The sequence below is a fragment of the Bactrocera neohumeralis genome, chromosome 4 (genome assembly GCF_024586455.1).
Source record: "Bactrocera neohumeralis isolate Rockhampton chromosome 4, APGP_CSIRO_Bneo_wtdbg2-racon-allhic-juicebox.fasta_v2, whole genome shotgun sequence".
NCBI classification, from domain to species: domain Eukaryota; kingdom Metazoa; phylum Arthropoda; class Insecta; order Diptera; family Tephritidae; genus Bactrocera; species Bactrocera neohumeralis.
The window spans coordinates 78986163-79005232 of NC_065921.1; the positions used below are offsets into that span (position 1 = coordinate 78986163).

Here is a 19070-nt window from a genome sequence, read left to right on the forward strand (position 1 = left end):
CAAGCGTCAACACCCCCTCGTGCACACCTACACACACACATACACTTCTCTAGAGCGGCTGCAGCAGCCATAGCTTAGCATTAACAAATGTAGTGTGCAAAAAGGCGCCGCCGTAAGCGCCACGATGAGCACGTAGCCGCCAACTAAACATACTATACATATGTATACATACATATGTATATAGTATATATCGACAAAATATGTGTGCAAATTAGTGAAAAATCGATTTGCTGTCTATACAGCGGGAGCATATATACATAACTGTACATAATTATGGCAAAAATCGAATTTTTTGTTGTGGGAAATCCTCATTTGCGCCGTCTGTCTGTCGATTTCAGCTAGCTTTCTCTGGCTTTTCTTGCGCCACAGTGATTTTTTTACATATAAATATAATATATAAATATATATTTATGTTATACAGATTTAGATATACTATATTCCTACTTTGTTTAGAGAACCTTCTTATATAAATATATAAATATGTACAAAAACATCTCTTTGCATAAGAGTATAATTATACCCTGATCATTAGAAAATATTAAGCTTACCACGCTGTTTGTAACACCCAAAAACCTATAAATTATATGTACATATATTTAAATGATCAGATGAATAAACTGATTCGATTTAGCCATATCCGTCTAACTCTCCGTCTGTATGTATATACGCGAGCTAGTCTCTCAGCTTTTGAGATACCAAATCCCTCAGTTTGTGAGATATAGGTCTGAAATTTTGCACACGTCCTTTTCTCACCAATAAACTGCTTATTTGTCGAAATCGCAGATATTTGACAACTATAGCGTATAGCTGCCATACAAACTAAACGATCGAATTCAGGTCTTTGTATGGAAAACTTTTTTATTTCACAAGGTAGTTTTACGAAATTTGGCATAAATTATTATCCAAAGCATGGCTACAATCTGCAAAGAAATTGTTAAGATCGAACCGCTATAGCACATAGCTGCCATACAAACTGAACGATCGGAATCAAATGCTTGTGGGGAAAATTTTTTTATTTGACAAGAAATATTCATCGAATTTGGCATGGGTAATTGTCTAAGTTAACGTTACAATCTACGAAGATATTGTTCAGATCGGACCACTATAACACATAGCTGCCATACAAACTAAACGATCGAATCCAGGTCTTTGTATGGAAAACTTTTTTATTTCACAAAGTATCTTCACGAAATTTGACACTGATTATTATCCAAAGCATGGCTACAATCTGCGAAGAAATTGTTAAGATCGGACCGCTATAGCATATAGCTGCCATACAAACTAAACAATCAAAATCAAGAAAAAGTTTTCTTATAACTTTTTAAGCCATAAAAAATTTAACTGTGAAGGGTATTATAGCTTCGGTGCAGCTGAATTTTGCGTTTTTTTCTTCTTCCATGTTTCTGCTGGTCGTTTATGCGTTTATGTGCGCAAAGAATTTGTAAATACGCTCAGGTAAAAATTCAAAAATAAAATTAAATCAGCAAAGCAAATATTTAGGAATCATTATTTTTGTACTAAACGTTTTATGAACTGCTTTAGCGAGCAATGTGCAAACAAACAGCTGCTCCATACATATTTACATCGAGTATATAGCATTAGCTTAGAATATATGTATACAAGTATATAGAGCGCTATGTGCCCGTATCTCCGCCGCGCATCGGTCACTCACTCTCCCACAACGCTCATTTACAGGTGTCCGTGCGCATTTCAGCCGGCTTTTATTGAATTTGAGGCAATTGCTTTGCCATTCCACAACAGCATATGGAGGCAGTTTGCTACATACTAGATACCTATTTACAGGCTATAAATATACTTACACACATAGATACATATGTTTGTAGGAGCTTTATAATTACTTTTCGCCGAAACAAAGCACAACACAATACATTAACGCACGTCTCACCGCCTTTAAGGCCAGCGTACACGCCTTCAGCCTCTCCCCCACATACATAGCTAGCTGCTAGCGGCTCCCGTACTCCTATTTTATTTTATTGTATTTGCTTTAGCAATTCCCCGCTGTTGGGCAAATGTTTATTTTGTTTCGAGCAAAAACAAAAAAAAAACGTAAGCAAAAGTAGCAAAAGCGGCAGCAGCCATAAAAAGAAAAGTGAATAGAACAGCAGGCAGGTAGCGGCATGAGGTCATGGCCAATTTAATAGCCACCCGCAGGGCGTGTAATAACGGGTCGCGCGCTGCGACTAAAATGCCAATTTCCTTGGCGAAATTACATGCATATTTAAAAGTGTTGTAATGTCATTAAATAAAATGCGCGAATAAAACGAAATTAGCCAATTAAGAGTAAACGCCAATGGAAATTACGTCTGGCGGCGCTGTTGTCGCTGCTTAATTCAGCTGAAAGCGTTTTATGTTTATATTGATTTAAATATATTATAGACATTGACATATGGTTGCAATACTAGAAGTGGCGGTAAAAATATAAACGGCTATTCAAATTAATATAAATATAAAAACAAAAAAAAATTTAATTTTGTTTTTCGTCGTTTTTAATGTTTAATATGCTAAATATCAGGAAAATTAAATTAATTTAATTAATTAAAATTGCATAGTACAACGGAAAGAGTTTGGCAATTCTATCTAGTTACGTTATTTGGTATAAGCAACCTTCAAGTTTATCAGTTATATGCTATATTGGTTCGATCTGAAAAAAAATGTTCAGAGATTGTAGCTTAGACCTTAGAGAATAATCCTCACCAAATCTTCTGAAGAAATCTAGTCAAATAAACAAATTTTCCATACAAGAACTTGATTTTTATCGTTCAGTTTGTATGGCAGCTATATGCTATAGTGGTCCGATCTGAACAATTTGTTCGGAGATTGTACCTTTGCCTTGGACAATAATCTGTACCAAATTTTGTGAAGATATTTTGTCAAATGAACAAATTTTCCATACAAGAACTTGATTTTGAACGTTCAGTTTGTATGGCAGCTATATGCTATAGTGGGCCGATCGGAACAATTTGTTCAGAGATCGTACCTTTGCCTTGGACAATAATTTGTACCAAATTTTGTGCAGATATCTTGTAAAATAAACAAATTTTCCATATAAGAACTTGATTTTGAACGTTCAGTTTGTATGGCAGCCATATGCTATAGTGGTGCGATTTGCAAAATTTGCTCGGAGATTGTAGCTTTGCCTTGGACAATAATTTGTACCAAATTTTATGCAGATATCTTGTAAAATAAAAAAGTTTTCCATGCAAGCAGTTGAATTTGATCGGCCAGTTTGTATGGCAGTCATATCCTATAGTGGCTCGATCGGAACAAACTTTTCGGAGATTATAACGTTGCTTTGGAGAGTAATAAGTACCAAATTTCGTACAGATATGAAGTTCTTCACACCATTTTTGTTAAAGTGCCTAATTGTATGCTACATTTTTAAGGTAATTGGCATATCCACTTAAAACGTTGCCTACATTTAGGATTTCAATTAAAGAAATAACATAAGAGATGCAAGACACATGCCAAATTCAAATTTTTCAAATTCTTTTCAGACAAATTTCGAGTATGTTATTAGGAATAGCAAAAAAGGTTTTAGTCTTCGACCCTCATTGAAGTTGTCAACTGTTAACCTTTTAGTAAAGAACTCTCACAGCTTTTATGAATAATTGGGTTAAAAATAAGTAATTTTTATTAAAAGCGTATTCAAGTCAGGGACTCGTACTTCCTAAAATTTCAATTCCTCATACTATTAAAACATACATAAGTTCCCACAACTCTAAAAGCTGCCACCGCCACGAAGAATAACATGTTTTTCTGTGGCACTTAGAGCGAACACCAACCAAGACTTGCCACTACCGCAAGGACACATACATACATATCTACATTGGAGGCAGCAAACAGCTTCTACTGATTAACTGCAGCGACACACAGACTCAAAAGGACTTTTATAACTTGTTCTACACAATTTTCGCCTTGTCATGCTGATGTTGCGACATCGCCGACGACAAGGTAATTTGGAGGAGCACGTCGCTGCGAATTTAATGAGCATGTAACAGGCAGAACACATGGAATATGCCTGCAGCGCTACTGCGCATGTGCTACTTCTGCACAACGCAGCAAAATCCCGGGTAATCCGACGACATGAAAGCGAGTGTAAAGAAGTGCAATTGACGAACAAATGTGTACAAGGTGGGAAGAAGAACGCGCCGCTAACTAAAGCGACGACAATGAAAAACGAAAACGAATATGGAATAGAAAATGCGACAGTGGAAAAACTTATAAGCCACTGGGATGCTGTGGGGTACTAGCGTAGCAGGTGAAAAGAAAACGCAGCACAGGCACTGGTGCGACAAGCTGCAATGCGTCGCCGCCCAGCATAAAGCAAAATCGCAATGACCAGTGCAGGTGCGGCGACACAGTAACACAGACACACACACACACACAAGTGCAGTGTTAGTTGGCCGTGAGGTGTTGCTAAAGGGGCGCGGCTCTGCAGTGCAATTGTGAAATTCCCTTGGTCAAAAGGACACTCGGCATCGATCGCAACGCACACAAACACACACGCGCGGGGAGAATGGCTGTAACTGCGGCGGAAAGCGGTAAAGTGGCGAGATAGCGGTAAAGTGCCGAGATAGTGGCAAAGTGGCGAGAAATTGCAAAATGGCAAAATTAAGTTGCTTAGCTGTATGGGATTTACTAGCTGTGGTTTGGATTACGAGCAGCTTTACTGCGCACATTCGTCATTACATGCTCTTTGCATGGCACGACACAGCTTCGTAAAACAACAAGTAAACATTTTATGGTTGAACTTGCGAATAATCTGGTGATTTTCCTCGACGTTTTTATCGCATTTTCAATGGGCCACTCTATATATTCAACGCTTGTTGCCACGTTCTATGCGCTCGTCGCCTTATTTGTTTGCTCTCCCACTTCATATGGATGTATGTATGTGTGTATGTATGTGTGAGATATAACGTTAAGTTAAATTACCAGACATTTAGACAACTTGACAAACAACAAACACAGCAGAAAATATGTAGAAGGGATAAAACAACAGGCAGCCAGGCAACGAAAGGCATGCCAAGCATGCGGCCAAGAGTAGCAATGGAGTGATATTTTATTTCATGATTAAAATTCTTATTAATATGCTATTCTTATCTTGGCTGTACGCCATACGAAAAATTCGTACACACACAAACATACATATGTACATAAACATATAGACACACATGCCTGCGCGCCTAGATCAGTGCAAAGCAAAGGTGCTGTGCGCTATGGCGCACTCATTCCAATGGCAAGCAAAACAGCAAAACAACACCGCCGCGCAGTAATGAATTGCCGGTGGACCGAAACGACGCCGCCGCCGCCGCCGCCACATGAGTATGGTGGCATACGCCATGTTCTAAGGCCCGCTAGCAGCGCTCGCTATATTGCCGTGTTGTGTTGTGTATGGCAAAAGCCGGCAGACAAGTGTGAATTTTAGCGTTTTTCACTACAACACTACAAACATACACATAAACATCACTACACACATTTGTTTTATTTCAATTTCTTAGTAATTTGTACTTTTTTTCCTTTCTTTGCTATAGTTTCATCACTTTTTATTTTCTATATCTATATATTTTCGGATTATTTCGTTTTTATCTGTTTGCTTTCGCCTATAAGTATATTCCTTTTCATGTTTTATGTTCCGAATAATTTATAAAAGCGCGTGCTGTTTGTTACCTCCTCCGCAATTAATTTGCACACACTATCTTTCATTAGAATCCTTATTTATGCGCTATGAAGCCATAGACATGTATTGATATTGTTGTTGTTGTTTTTTTGTGAAATTGAAAAATATTTGTTAACATTGTGTGTATGGATGGGCGGGTAAATTGGACCAATAATCGAGAAAATGTGGGTTTGATTTAGGCTTAATAATGTGATTCCATATTTTATATGTTTTTTAGCGTTGCCAGGCGTTAAGTATTTAATAGAAACATATGTGCACATTTCCATCACATTACTTTCGTCATTTTTTGCGGTTATTCTATTTTTGTTCGTTTGATTTAAATTGCTCATTCAATTACTTTTAAGAATTAATGGTTTCAAATAAATTGAATACAATTCGAGAACACATTTTTGATTCAATTATTATTACTTTTCTTTAGTGTTCATTAATATTAATATTCATTTTTTAAGTATAATTTCTGATTTTTTATTATTTTGTTATTTTTAAACTTTTAGGCAGAATTTAGATAGTTCATACACTCAATTCTACCTAAAAATTTATAATGCAGAATTATTTTTTTCGGTTTTTTTCAAATATATGTATCTCAGTTGATTAAATATAAATTCTTTGATTTAATTTGCTTTCAATTGGTTTACCTTATTTTCCAGCATATAGTTTTATTTCTGTGAATAATAGTGAATTCGGTTTTATTTATAATGCACTCATTTTTATGTTGATACTAACTTAATTTAATTTTGTTATTTTACTATTTTTGAAAATTTTTAAATTGTATTATTTAAATTTTTTGTTATTTTTTTTACAATTTCTTCTTCTTCTTAATTGGCGTAGACACCGCTTACGCAATTATAGCAGAGTTAACAACAGCGCGCCAGTCGTTTCTTCTTTTCGCTACGTTGCGCCAATTGGATATTCCAAGCGTAGCCAGGTCCTTCTCCACCTGGTCCTTCCAACGGAGTGGAGGTCTTCCTCTTCCTCTGCTTCTCCCGGCGGGTACAATTTCACTTACATTATTTCTTTTATTATTAATTTTCTCTTTTATTTCCTTAATGATTATTTTTTAAATAATAATTTATTTATCACGTATTTATAATTTTATTGAAATTTATATTTTCCAGAATTTTATAAAATTTAAAATTTATAAATATAAAATATTTAAAAGTCTATACGTAATGTATTATTATTTCCTTTAATTTTCAGTTGACACGTTAGTTAATTATTATTTTTTTTTGGATATTGTTTTATTATTTGTTTCACTTTTATTTTAAATTTCAAATATACTTTCTTTCTATCTATCCTTTTTGCTTATTCTTATGTTTTGCTTAATTTTATTGTTTATTGTTTTTACTATTTTTATTATTCTTCATTATTTTTTTTTGCTTTTTTATTATTTTTTTTTTTAATATGTTATTTATTTTTTATTTCTTTTTTAATTTTTTATTTCATTTTTATTTGTTTATTTTTTTATTTTTGTATTATCCTTATTATTTTACTTTGCTTTATTTTATTTTAATTTCTTTTAATTCATATTTTGTTATATTTTTATTGCTTTTATAACTTTTTATTGTTTTTTATTTTAATTTTTTGATTAATTTTTATTTGATTCTTTTATAATTTTTTTATGATATTTAACTTTTTATTTATATTTTTTTTTATTTTTTATTTTATTTTTATTTTTTTTTTTTTTTTTTTTTTTTTTTTTTTTTTTTTTTTTTTTTATTTTTTTTTTTTTTTTTTTTTTTTTTTTTAATTTTTTTTTATTTTTATTTTTTTTTTTATTTTTTTTTTTATTTTTTTATTTTATTTTTTATTTTATATAATACATATCGCTCATTTGCTGCAAGACCGGCATAAATCAAAAAACGTGATTTTTGAGTTAATGATGCAGAATTGTTCGTTATATCATACTTCATGTTGAGTGAAAAATTCATATGAATACCTCTTATATGCTCCGCTTGAGTAGAGAATATGATTCCTGTTTTCCGTGTAAGGTTGGAGTCAGTTGAAAACTTTTAACGCGTTTTCTGGCAAATCGATTTTTTTGACTTATGCCGGTCTTGCAGCAAATGAGCGATATATATTTTGTTTATATTTGCATTGTTTGTTTTTTATTACTTTTAATTGCTTTTTATTCAATAAACTTTTATTATATTTTCTTTCAACACTTACCGTCAGCATCGACTTCATTTATCATGTCTTGCAGTTCGGCTTCTGTTGGATTTTGTCCCAGTGATCGCATCACTGTGCCCAATTCTTTTGTCGTGATGGTGCCATCACCATCTTTATCGAAGAGCGAGAATGCCTCTTTGAATTCAGCGATTTGTTCTTCTGTAAGTTGGTCAGCCTGAAATATGAAAGGAAAAATAATGATTAGCAAAAGCATAAAGTTAAATATGCACATATGAATGATATTAGAAAAATAAAATTATTTAACACTAAAATTCCCCCACAAATGGTATTTAAAATAGAAAAAACTATATAATTTTGAATATATGTACATAGAAGGTAGAAGGCACATTTTAAATTAGCGGCTAAATATGCTTAATCAAAATAAATACAAAAAAATTGTGAAATTCCAATAATAGAAAATATATAATAAATATATCAATTAATTATAATTTTCTTAAAGAGCATTTCATCAATTTAAGTGATTATTCTATTTAAAACCACATTCATGGCATTAAAACGAGTTTGATTCACACGTAAACCCAGATTAGATGCATACTAAATGAATAAATCATTTATAATATAAATAACCCACAAATCACATTTCCACTCATGACTTGTAGATTAGAACTAATCAAAGTGGGAAACGTGTCAACTTTCACATACATCAAAATTCGATTGAAACTAAAACAGCGCAGCCCCTTATTACGTTCTTATAGTATATTTAATACAGGCTTAGAATACTGACCAAACAAGCATATTGTTTAAAAAACAGATGTACGTGTAGCGCTTTAACGTCAGCAAACGCTGTGCAGCATAATAAAATAGAGGTCAGCAACTTAATATAGCATAAACTACAAATTCTGAAAAACATTGCTGATAAGCCTTAAGGAGCCTACTTGAGAAGTGACGAATTTCTTTAGTCATTAAAAAACACAACTGACGCAACACTTAAATTGTATTTATTTCGTTTTATTGCCAGCTGATAGTGAAATTATTGTACTACACCCCTTGATATGTTAATTAATTATTACAAAAACACGAAAACTAAAACTCACCATTTTGTATTATTTAAAAAAATATAAATTAATGTATTCCCACACTGAATAATATGTTTTCGAAATATAGAATTGTTGATTATTATTTTGTAGCGTTTTTCTATATACGTATTTTAATCAAAATTATAATTGTTTGTTCCGTTTTGCTGAACTGCGGTTGAAACGGTATAAAAATGCCGCAATTAAATATAAATATATTTCAGTAATTATGCTATAGGGAATGGCAAATTGAGATTTTTGCGAAGCCTGATAATGGCAATGTAAATTGTTTTTGACTTGCTGCACTCTACAAGACACATGCAAAGAGTTCAAAGGGCTCTGCCGCGACAAATTGTTATCTTGGAAGCACAATTTATATTTTATTTTGCAATAAATTATTTATTTATTATTTTATCTTTCTTTCTGGCGCAGTTGTAGGTGGCTTGCTTTTGTTTCTCTTTTATAATGCAATTTTTTCGTTTTCAAATCTGCACTTTTTTTTGCCGCTTTTAACTATGTATTTTCTTTTACTACTTGACAGCTGTGAAAAACTTTAGAATATATCAAATTGTATGTTTGGCTCAGAGTGAACTGCGTTTGCCGCTTGGATGAGAAAATTAAATATTACATATGGGAAAGGAATGTGTGGAAAAATGAACAAACGGCTGCGCACAAAATATGAAGCTCTACAACAAAATAATTGTTAAATTTACTTAAAAAAAAATTATTTTATCTCACTGCGGATTAGATATGCAGAATCGTATTTGCAAAGAGCCGGTTTAATGCGCCGAGTAACGTCAAATAGTAAAGCAAGTGGAACGTCAAAAGTGTAAATAAATGCAGGTAAACAAATAAAAATAAATAATTAGAAAACAAAACAGCGTAAAAGATGTCAGCAGGCGAATAAATAAAACATGGATACGAAAAACTTAAATACAATTTGAAACAGATATGTATCATTTGCTAAATATATGCGCAAAACCGTGTTGGATTTCCGCTTAATGCCTTTTAAAGCAACAACTCGAAATGGCAACTGACGTCAGCGGATGAGCCAACGGCGGTGGAGTTGTGCATACAAATGGGAATAAATATGTATGAACGCACAAATGCATACATACATATATTTATGTACATACATTTATATTATATATATTTGGGTGTATGTACATAGATGTGTAAAGCGAGAAACGAGTTAATTTTGCATGCCAACGAAATAACTTTTTTTTGTATATGAAAGTAAGAAACTGTCTTTCCGAATCGCGTGGGAAGTGCGAACGCACTAATTAATAAAAAATTTAAAAAATATATAATTGCATATGTACATATGTATATGTATATTTATTTGTTGGTATTATCTAATAAAATTGTTTGAAATTTACTTTGTGTTTACTAAACAAAATATCAAAAAAGACGTTAATCGAGAAGAAATTATCGATTTTGTCATCGCTAAAACTTTACTTTAGGTAGCGTTCATATTTTCAAAAAGTATTTGCAAATTAGTAACCTAAGTAACAATTATGTTAAAATTTAGTGTGAACACACTCTTAAAATACAGAAATTCTAACCTAAATGCTAAAGTATAGACTCCTAACCTTAAACTTAATTAACAACTTTTTTTCCATGAACCACGCTGTGTAAATTTTGCACTCAAGAAAAATTCGCAAATATATGCGTGTATATAGTTTCCTGCTTTACCTGGAAATATACATTCAAAAATTGGTATATAAAAGCTTAAGCATATAAGCGTATTCATATAAACACACGCGCTAGTTTCTTAAATGTTGTCAAACAAGTAGATCTACAAAAAGCGCAAAATAAACTAGATAACAACAAAAATCAACCGGCAAAAATAAATGCTGCTGACTTCGCTGCCGCAAGTGATCGCGACATCGGAAGCCGACATTCATTCATGACTCATAAATATGTATGTAGTATATATTTACATTTGTAAGAAGAATGGGCTAGTTCATAAAGCATACAAAATCATACATACATATATTGTAGCAAATGTATGTATGTAGTAGATGTACATACATATGTATGTATATGTTTTAGTATATGGATAAAAGATTATTCATCAATTATATACATATGTACATACATATGTATTTGTATATTGTTATTTTGTGTTTAAGAATTGTAACGCATTATTTTTCAAATATTTGTTTTAGATGTATTAAAAAGTATATAAAAAGTATATAAAAAAAAATAAAAGAAAAATATAAAAAAGAAATAAAAACAATATACTATGTATAAAACAAAGATTAAAAAAAAAATTAAAAATATATGTATATTAAATTTTTTTAATATAATAAATATATTAAATAAAAAATATTTAAAAAAATATATATCAAAAAAACAATATTAAAAAAAAATTATAAAAAAATTAATTAACTAATTAAAAAAATTGCTTGAAAGCAAATACTATATCGTAATGTGCGTAAAATACATTTATGTGAGTTTGTACATACTACGTACTACTACATACATTTAGAAAATACCTAAAATACTTCTGTGGTTCAAATAACGCAGCTGTTGCTTTTTACAACAGCACGATCATAGGCAGCAGCTGATGCTTGCTTACACAATGCATTACATATTCATATGTACTCATTCATGTATGCAACACATACAGATAAACATACATTCACGTAAGTATAAATAAAGGCTCAGACGACATGGCAACGCATACAATAACTTTGTGACTGCTGCCTGTTGTGGCCGAAATTAGTTGATATCTTCCAACAGTACATATTACGAAATTATAATTTATGAATATATAAAGGAATACATAATACTTTCATGTTATAATTGATAACGATTTACTGCCACAAATGGCAAAACACAATGCTTTTAAAGTGTGTTCAATACTTCGATAACAGATAACAAGCTTATCAGTTAAACGCTGCCAAAAAATAGAGGGAAAAAAACTAATTCGATTACGCCAATTAAGGCATGTATGAACGTACTTTATTATTTTATTTTATCTGCACGTAAAGTTAAAATAACCAACTTTCTTATCAGCAAAGAGCTATCAACTGATTTCGATTTGGGGCTTTTTGTTGTCCAAGCTTAGGACGTATTTAGACAATTATAGGCAGGATTTATAAATTAGTATTTGATAAATAATAAGTGGAATGCTATAAGCATTTTTCTCTTTAATTTTTCGTTTAAACTAACATTTCTAACATCTATTAAATTGAATTCTAAGTATTTCCAGCAGCAATTATATGCTTAATTACCAACAGATAGAACTAATTGTAGCTTGCGAGAGTAAAATACATAGATTAAATCGAACGCAAGCTACCAACAACTATTTATTCAGTTAAAATGTAGATCGTCACGCCAACGAAATAGGCAATCAGCTGGCGACTTACATACATGCGCTTTCACCAGAAATGCACACACACATTAGCCAGCCCCACACCTTACTGTGGGTGTTTTGGCCACGTTCGGTTGCATGCACAAATACGGTTAGGTATTTAGACAGGTTTGTGATTTCACATAACCAAATTTCTAGTATTATTACAAACATATTTATCCATAATTCAACTTTGTACAAATTTCAAGAAAACCCCGAAATAAGCATGAGGAATCAACAAATGTTCTGATTCTTGAATTATGAATAGCTAAATAATCGTACGCAAGGTAAATAGATAGGCCTTTAGTTGAAATCTATTTTAAGCATGTTTTTAAATTGCAATTCTGGCTAATATTAACAACACGTGTGCGTAGAATTAATATGTTTACAAAAATTATCTATTCAAGGAAAATTAGAATTTCTATTGGAAATGTGTCAATAAAAATAATATGGCGTTAACACTTGTCAAATAAATTCGTTTCTAACTTAATTTTGAATTATTTAAAATATAGTTGAATAAAAATTATGTTTTAAGTAAGTTAATTTAAATATATAATGAAAACACTTAACTAATAATTAAGTTAAGTAATTATAATTTTTTTATTAATATACATTTTGGGTTTGCTAAAAATTTGCTTTTCAAGTAGTTGGCAAATCAAAGTGCTCTAAAAACATAAAATACAACGTGAGACAATGTCGCCGCATTTAATTTTATTTTCACACAAACGCTTGCAACTATGCGATTACATTTTCTATAAACTAATCGGAGATTAAAAAGTCAAGATATACCAAATGCACACATACATATGGACATATTCCTTACAGTAATTGTATAACTTTCAGTCGTGAAACGTTAAGATAATATTACCAGCTCAAAGCGGCTATAAAAGTGCAAAATATTATCAAGAGCAAACAGAACATAAACTTTAAATATTTATCTACATACACCCCTTATGTATAAAGACTGAAAAACGTAAGTATGCATGTGCGTGTGTATATAAAAAAGGTTCATGGGTTTTTCTACATTGCTTGTCGCTTTCAATTTGCCTATCGCTAATTTTGTAGCATACTTATCAAAACTCGTCATCTCTACCTTTTTGTATGTATATTTTCTCCCCACATTTGTCCTGTTTCACATTTTGAACTTAACCGTCGTTCGCCTCTATCTGTTGACCCCTTTGCTTTGCTAGAACGCTTCTGGCATTTTTAGTGTTTTTTCCCTATTATTTCAGCAGTGAAAACAAACGACAAATCAACTACCCCTGCCCGCTGACAGTTTTGCGAACTATATGCCGCAACCCTCCACTAAATGCTAACATTTCAGAAACCCCTCTCTCCCCTCACATTTCTCCTAATTTAGCTGATGATGAATAGCAACTACCTTGTGAAGTACAAAAACAACAGAAGAGGCGCAATGAAATCTGCTCGCCGGTACCAGTTTTCGACATAAAGCGAAAAACACTGAAATAGCCGCAGACGGCGATAACCGCAATGCGGCAAAATAGCGGTACGGAACGGTTCAAAAACGAACGAGGCGAATAAAACGAGACGAAAATAAAGAACATGCGCATGGTTGAAAAAAAAAAACAAGAGAAAAAAAGTTTGGCGGGTGTAAAAGCACTTTATATACATACGCTGCTGCTAGCAAATAGCAACAAACAAACCTAGGCAGAGAAAACAGAATGTATACACAAAAGGCAATAGGAGAGAAAAATTAGCCCCTGTTGCATTAACTCAATATACAACAACGTCCTAAATCAGCCAGTTGGCAAGAAATTGGAAGCATTGCAAAAGTGCAAAAGCCGAAAATTGCTAAAGGCAATGCAAAAGTAGCGAACAAACGGAAACAACAAAATTCGACTGACAGTCAAATCTGTGTGAAACGGTTCACCAGTGAGCGCGAGAGCCTTTGAGCAAGCACTAAAAGGGGAATGCAGAACTCGCCGCAGTAACGAGAGCGCCGGCGAGATACCATTGTGATGAGTGGTTTTTTTAATCAAGAGATAAATATTAAAAGCTAGGCGTTAGTGAAGGGGTAAATGAAAATTATTGGTCCGGTAGCCTATTTCTTTATTAGCTTCGCTCTTTTTATCAGCTCTTCGTTCCAAAAATTCTTTGAACAATTTGCAAGAGCAGGAAAAACGTGCTGCAAAAATCTGTCATTAAAGTTTTAGCAATTTTCTTTTAAAAATAAGCCAACTATAAACATTTGCGTTAAACTTTCAGTTACAATTCCGGAAGTATGTGACGACTTTTCATTAATATCGATTAATTGCTGTTAGTTAAGCTATCGATAATTTGGTGAAATATTTTACCAAGCAATATTTGTAAGAATTACCAATTTGATGTACAAAGTAATTCAAATAATAGGTTTTCTAAATTCATAAATATTATAATTCCATATTTTAAATTGCTTATTAGAAAATTATTTACACAAATGTGGAAGTAAAAACAATTTATTTAGCTCGAACCACATATTCTTCCATACATGTAATGCCAAAAGTAAATAATTACATGTAAACGTATATATGTATCTAGGTATTATTATCAACAGATTATCTTTCAGTCAAGTATTTACTTTTTCGCACTCGGCTCTTTATGGTGTGAACGTGTGTTTTATTTTTTTTTATGACGCTGCTGACATTTTTCACACTTGGCCAAAAATTAATTGTTAAAGCGAATGACACATTAAATTTTCTTCGCAATACGCTACTGTCGCAACTTTTTGGTAAAGGCAAATAAGTAAACACAAAGATCACATGGCTGGCCAAAAAACAAAAAGAAAAACAAGTAACCAATTGCAAGCTCAATACAAGAAAAGTAAATACATACATATAATTTTTCAAAAGCATTAAAAGCAAATAATGTGTAAACAATGTCTATTTGAAAACAATAACCAAAAATTATAATAGTAATTTATAAATGATGAGATAATTTATGCCAAAATACTCGCATTAATAACGCAAATTTGTAAGGAGAAGAAAAATTTATCATTTGTGAAAAATAATGTAATTGAAATAAATTTGAAAAATTTAAGGCTGTAACAACTATGTATGTTAAAGAACATGAATAATTAAATTTGTACGAATAATGAGCACATATTGCGATAAAATAAGAGCAAATAGCACTCATAAGAAAATAAATAGTAATAGCGTTTTTATGATTTAAAAACCTTTTTGGACTATTAGACAAAGTTTCAAAGTTAAATTTATGCGTGTAGCACTTAATAACCCCCCAACGCTATAACTTTAATACAAATAGTGATAATAGTTATAAATTATATATTTACCATTGCTGTTGTGTTGTTTTTGTTAGTTGGTTAAAGGTGAAAATTTAAAAATTAACTATCTGCGCCCTTTGTTGCTCGCTGCTGTAATTGTCGCTGTCACCGTTGTGATGCTATTACTTCTATGGAGTAGTTTCTTAAGGGTTAACCAGCCTGGAAAATCAAAACCAATACAAGTTGGAGGATCATACTTTTAGGAGTTTTTTACGTATTTGTTTTTTTTTTTTATTATATTAATTCCAAACATTACGTAGCGTTAAAATACGTATGCATGTTTTAATATAGATATATTTTTATTATTTTAGTATTATAGTAACATAACGCGTTCAAAAAAAAAAAACCGTTACAAATTACTCATTTACCCTTGTTTCTACAAATTTTATTGGAAAAACATTTACTTTAGCAATAATCGTAAAATATGATACACATTTTAAACGCATAAATGTTGTATTTTTTTCTATACGAACTAGAGGTATATAGGTGTTCCCGAAGCAAATTTGGGACACTTTAAATATCAGTTAGTTGGTATATGGGCGTTTGCCAAACATCAAATGCTAGTTAGACTCATCGCAATAACTTTGCAGGCGCATACTTTGCGTTTACTCAAACCCTCCGTACATATGTATATATTTTTTTTTTTATTAAATTTTCTTTTATTTGTTGTTTTTGCTACTTTCAAATTTCACGGCAAATTCGTTTTGTCAGCCAGCTATAGCCACATCAACACATTCACACGTACTTGCAGCTACGTATGTACACGACGTGCCCGAGCCAAAAAGTTGGGTGAAGGCGAATTCGCGTGTATTCCAGTTGAAAATTTTCAAATTTTACTTTAACTTAAAAACTTCTATATTTCAAATATACGCTTTTGTAAACAAACTTTTCATAAATTATAACTTTAGCAGTGTAAAAAAACTTATAGGAAACAATACTCGTTATAATAATATTTTATTAGAACTTTGTAAGAATAAATGAAAATATACCCGTTGCCTAATTAATATTCCTTGCAGCTTTTTGACTTTTTTTTCAGCTGAAATACTTTTCTTATATTTGTATTACAGACGAGAGACTATTCGATTTGTAAGTCCGACACGGTCAACAACTCAATTGCAACTGCGCTAACGGTTGGCTACGTCAAATCACTTTACAGCAACTTGTTCCAAACGCAAACGCCAGCTCGCTGGCTCGTATTGCCATCGCTATTGCCGCAATACAAGCACACACAAACAACGCCACACACATTCCCATCTATCTCAATTTCGCTCTGCTCAGTGCTGTTGCCGTCTCTTGTGTTATATTTCCTCATTTCATATTCGCCATCCATCGCCTTTTTTGCGCTGCTGTGCTGATTATTGATTCAAGTGCGCATTGGTCTGCTTCTTCTTAAATTACCGTTTCAACATTTGCTTTTCGCCCCAAATTCGCTTCATATCAAAATCATTTTCGCTTCGTTGCGGTACGTTACTTTTCTTTCCATTCTACTTTCTGTACGCGCGTTTCCCCTAACTTTCGTTCAGTTGTGCGCGCGCTCTCTCTCTCTGGCTCTCTATTTGATGTAGGCGCTCTGCTTTTGAAATGTGTCTTCGCCGCGCACACTCATTTACACCTATTGTACGGCCCGTTAACGTGGTTATTATTTACGTACTTCCACCCAAATCGCCAAAAATCGTTCGCCTCAACGCATTGCAGTACTACTTCGGCTATGTTTCATTTTGTTTTCTTTCACCACCACATTCGTACGTACATTTTAACGCTTGAATGCTTTGTATTAGCAAATACTATTATGTTCAATGCGCATTATTCGCTTTGACTTTGGCGAAATTGTTGTTACACCGCTGTGGCATCCAACCGTGTTACAGGCCGTGTTACAGCCAACACATACATACAAACACAAACATACATACAGCCACATACATGCGCAAATTTACGCGTGGCGTGTTTGTTCGCATTCTGCATTTCTGCAAAAAGAGATTGCCAAGCGCTGGCTGTGAGCTCACGAGATTTGCATTTACTCAATGCCTTCTGCTAGCGACTGGCGCGTGTGTTGGCAGAGAGGGGTAGTAGTTGGCAGGGGTAAGAGAGCATGTGCTATAAGTATGTTGGCGAAGATGGACAAGGATGTGTTAATGCGTAAGCAAGTTATTAGTGCAGCTTAGCGTGCTTAAATCTTATTAGAATTCCGAAAAGGATGTGTATTTGTATGCGTGTGTACATAGAAATTTTAGTTCATCTAGAGTTGTATTTGCCGTTATTCACTAAAAATATTCGCACGCTGGCTGGCGTACGTATGTATGTGTGCGCATGTGGCCTAAATCTGAAAATAATGGCGCCTGGTTCCGGTTCCGTTTGTGTTTATTTACAGATTCCATCACATAATGTAAATATGCATACGTACATACACATAGAAGTAGAAATGTATGACTTACTTAGTAAGTGCTCTGTAGTGTAAAATGTAATGTGAGTAGTTTGGTCTGTAGTGTTCGTACAGGGTGCTTAATAGAAGCATTTACAGGTACATATAAGTTTATTGTAAGAGCAACGCATTATTCATAGAATCTGCTTTCCATCACATCTTCGCTGTAGGATAATGCAAAAGCTCAGTTTTCTGTAAGATCTTGCCCCCGCTATCGTTTTTCCGAAAAGCTTGCTTGGTATTACCCTGAAACAATAATGAACTTCTCCATAACCTCAAATTTGATTTTCATCTGTATTAGGCTAACTGCGTTAAAAAGAACTTCAGTGTTGAGTTGTTTAGTCGAAGAGACCGAAACCCCTATCGTCGTCTTCCTCGGCCTCCGACTCCACCTGTTTAACTTCTTTCTTCTTTTCGGCAGCAGCGCCAGCATCAGCAGCTGGAGCAGAGGTGGCAGCAGCGGTATGTTTAACGTGGGTGCCTGCTGACGACAGTCTTACTCCACGGCGCACAAGAGCACAGCAAATCAAATCAATGCGTCGATCAGCACCCTGAAAATGACAGCCATTTTCAAAACCAATTGGCAGTGTAGAACGGACACATTAACCACCTTGCTAAGGTTCGACGCCCATCTAAAACCTCTGCCGTACTTTGGGTCCGTCACCTGTTTTCAATGCAACTCCACATTTAACTGACAAAGTGTCAGTTCTTCCCGCATTCGGGTTTTAACCGCAACTGTAACGATATTCCCCGAGGAGACAGTCCGCATGACCAGGTTGGCGCGTAGGAAACACCGCTGTGACCAAGATTCAGAGCTTGATTACCGAATTGGACCAAGTTAAAACGATTTTGGTTCGCACTGTGTAGTACGGCACGCCGAATAACTGGAACCAAACTAGCTCTAAGTCCTTTCCTCCAACTTCCCAACACAAATAATTGATTATCATCTCTCTTTATGCCGCCAATAATGAAATTAAAGTTAATTCTGAAACATCTAACCTTATCGGTCTTTTTGCACTCAGTGTGCACCATTTGATTTTGGTAGAATCTTAACGCTAAGCCCTCAAAGAAAGGGGGGAGAAGTCATTTCTAACTCGATACTTTTACGCGGC

General features: G+C 33.4%; 1 protein-coding gene and 1 long non-coding RNA gene across 2 annotated transcripts in view; one reads left to right on the forward strand and one right to left on the reverse strand.

The window, feature by feature from the left end:
- LOC126757187 (uncharacterized) overlaps positions 1–7765 on the forward strand; it is an 8816-nt gene extending 1051 nt beyond the window's left edge. Inside the window, exon 2 of the long non-coding RNA XR_007666704.1 lies at positions 7687–7765. This is a non-coding gene — a long non-coding RNA (uncharacterized LOC126757187). The remainder of the gene's footprint in view (positions 1–7686) is intronic.
- Positions 1–16672, reverse strand: part of LOC126757182 (calmodulin) — a 30082-nt gene extending 13410 nt beyond the window's left edge. Inside the window, exons 1-3 of the mRNA XM_050470879.1 lie at positions 16529–16672; positions 15549–15698; positions 7865–8039 (exon numbers count right to left, since the gene is read on the reverse strand). Of these exons, the coding sequence (XP_050326836.1) occupies positions 7865–8039; positions 15549–15551 (178 nt within the window). The 5' untranslated portion in view covers positions 15552–15698; positions 16529–16672. The remainder of the gene's footprint in view (positions 1–7864; positions 8040–15548; positions 15699–16528) is intronic.
- Positions 16673–19070: the final 2398 nt, after the last annotated feature.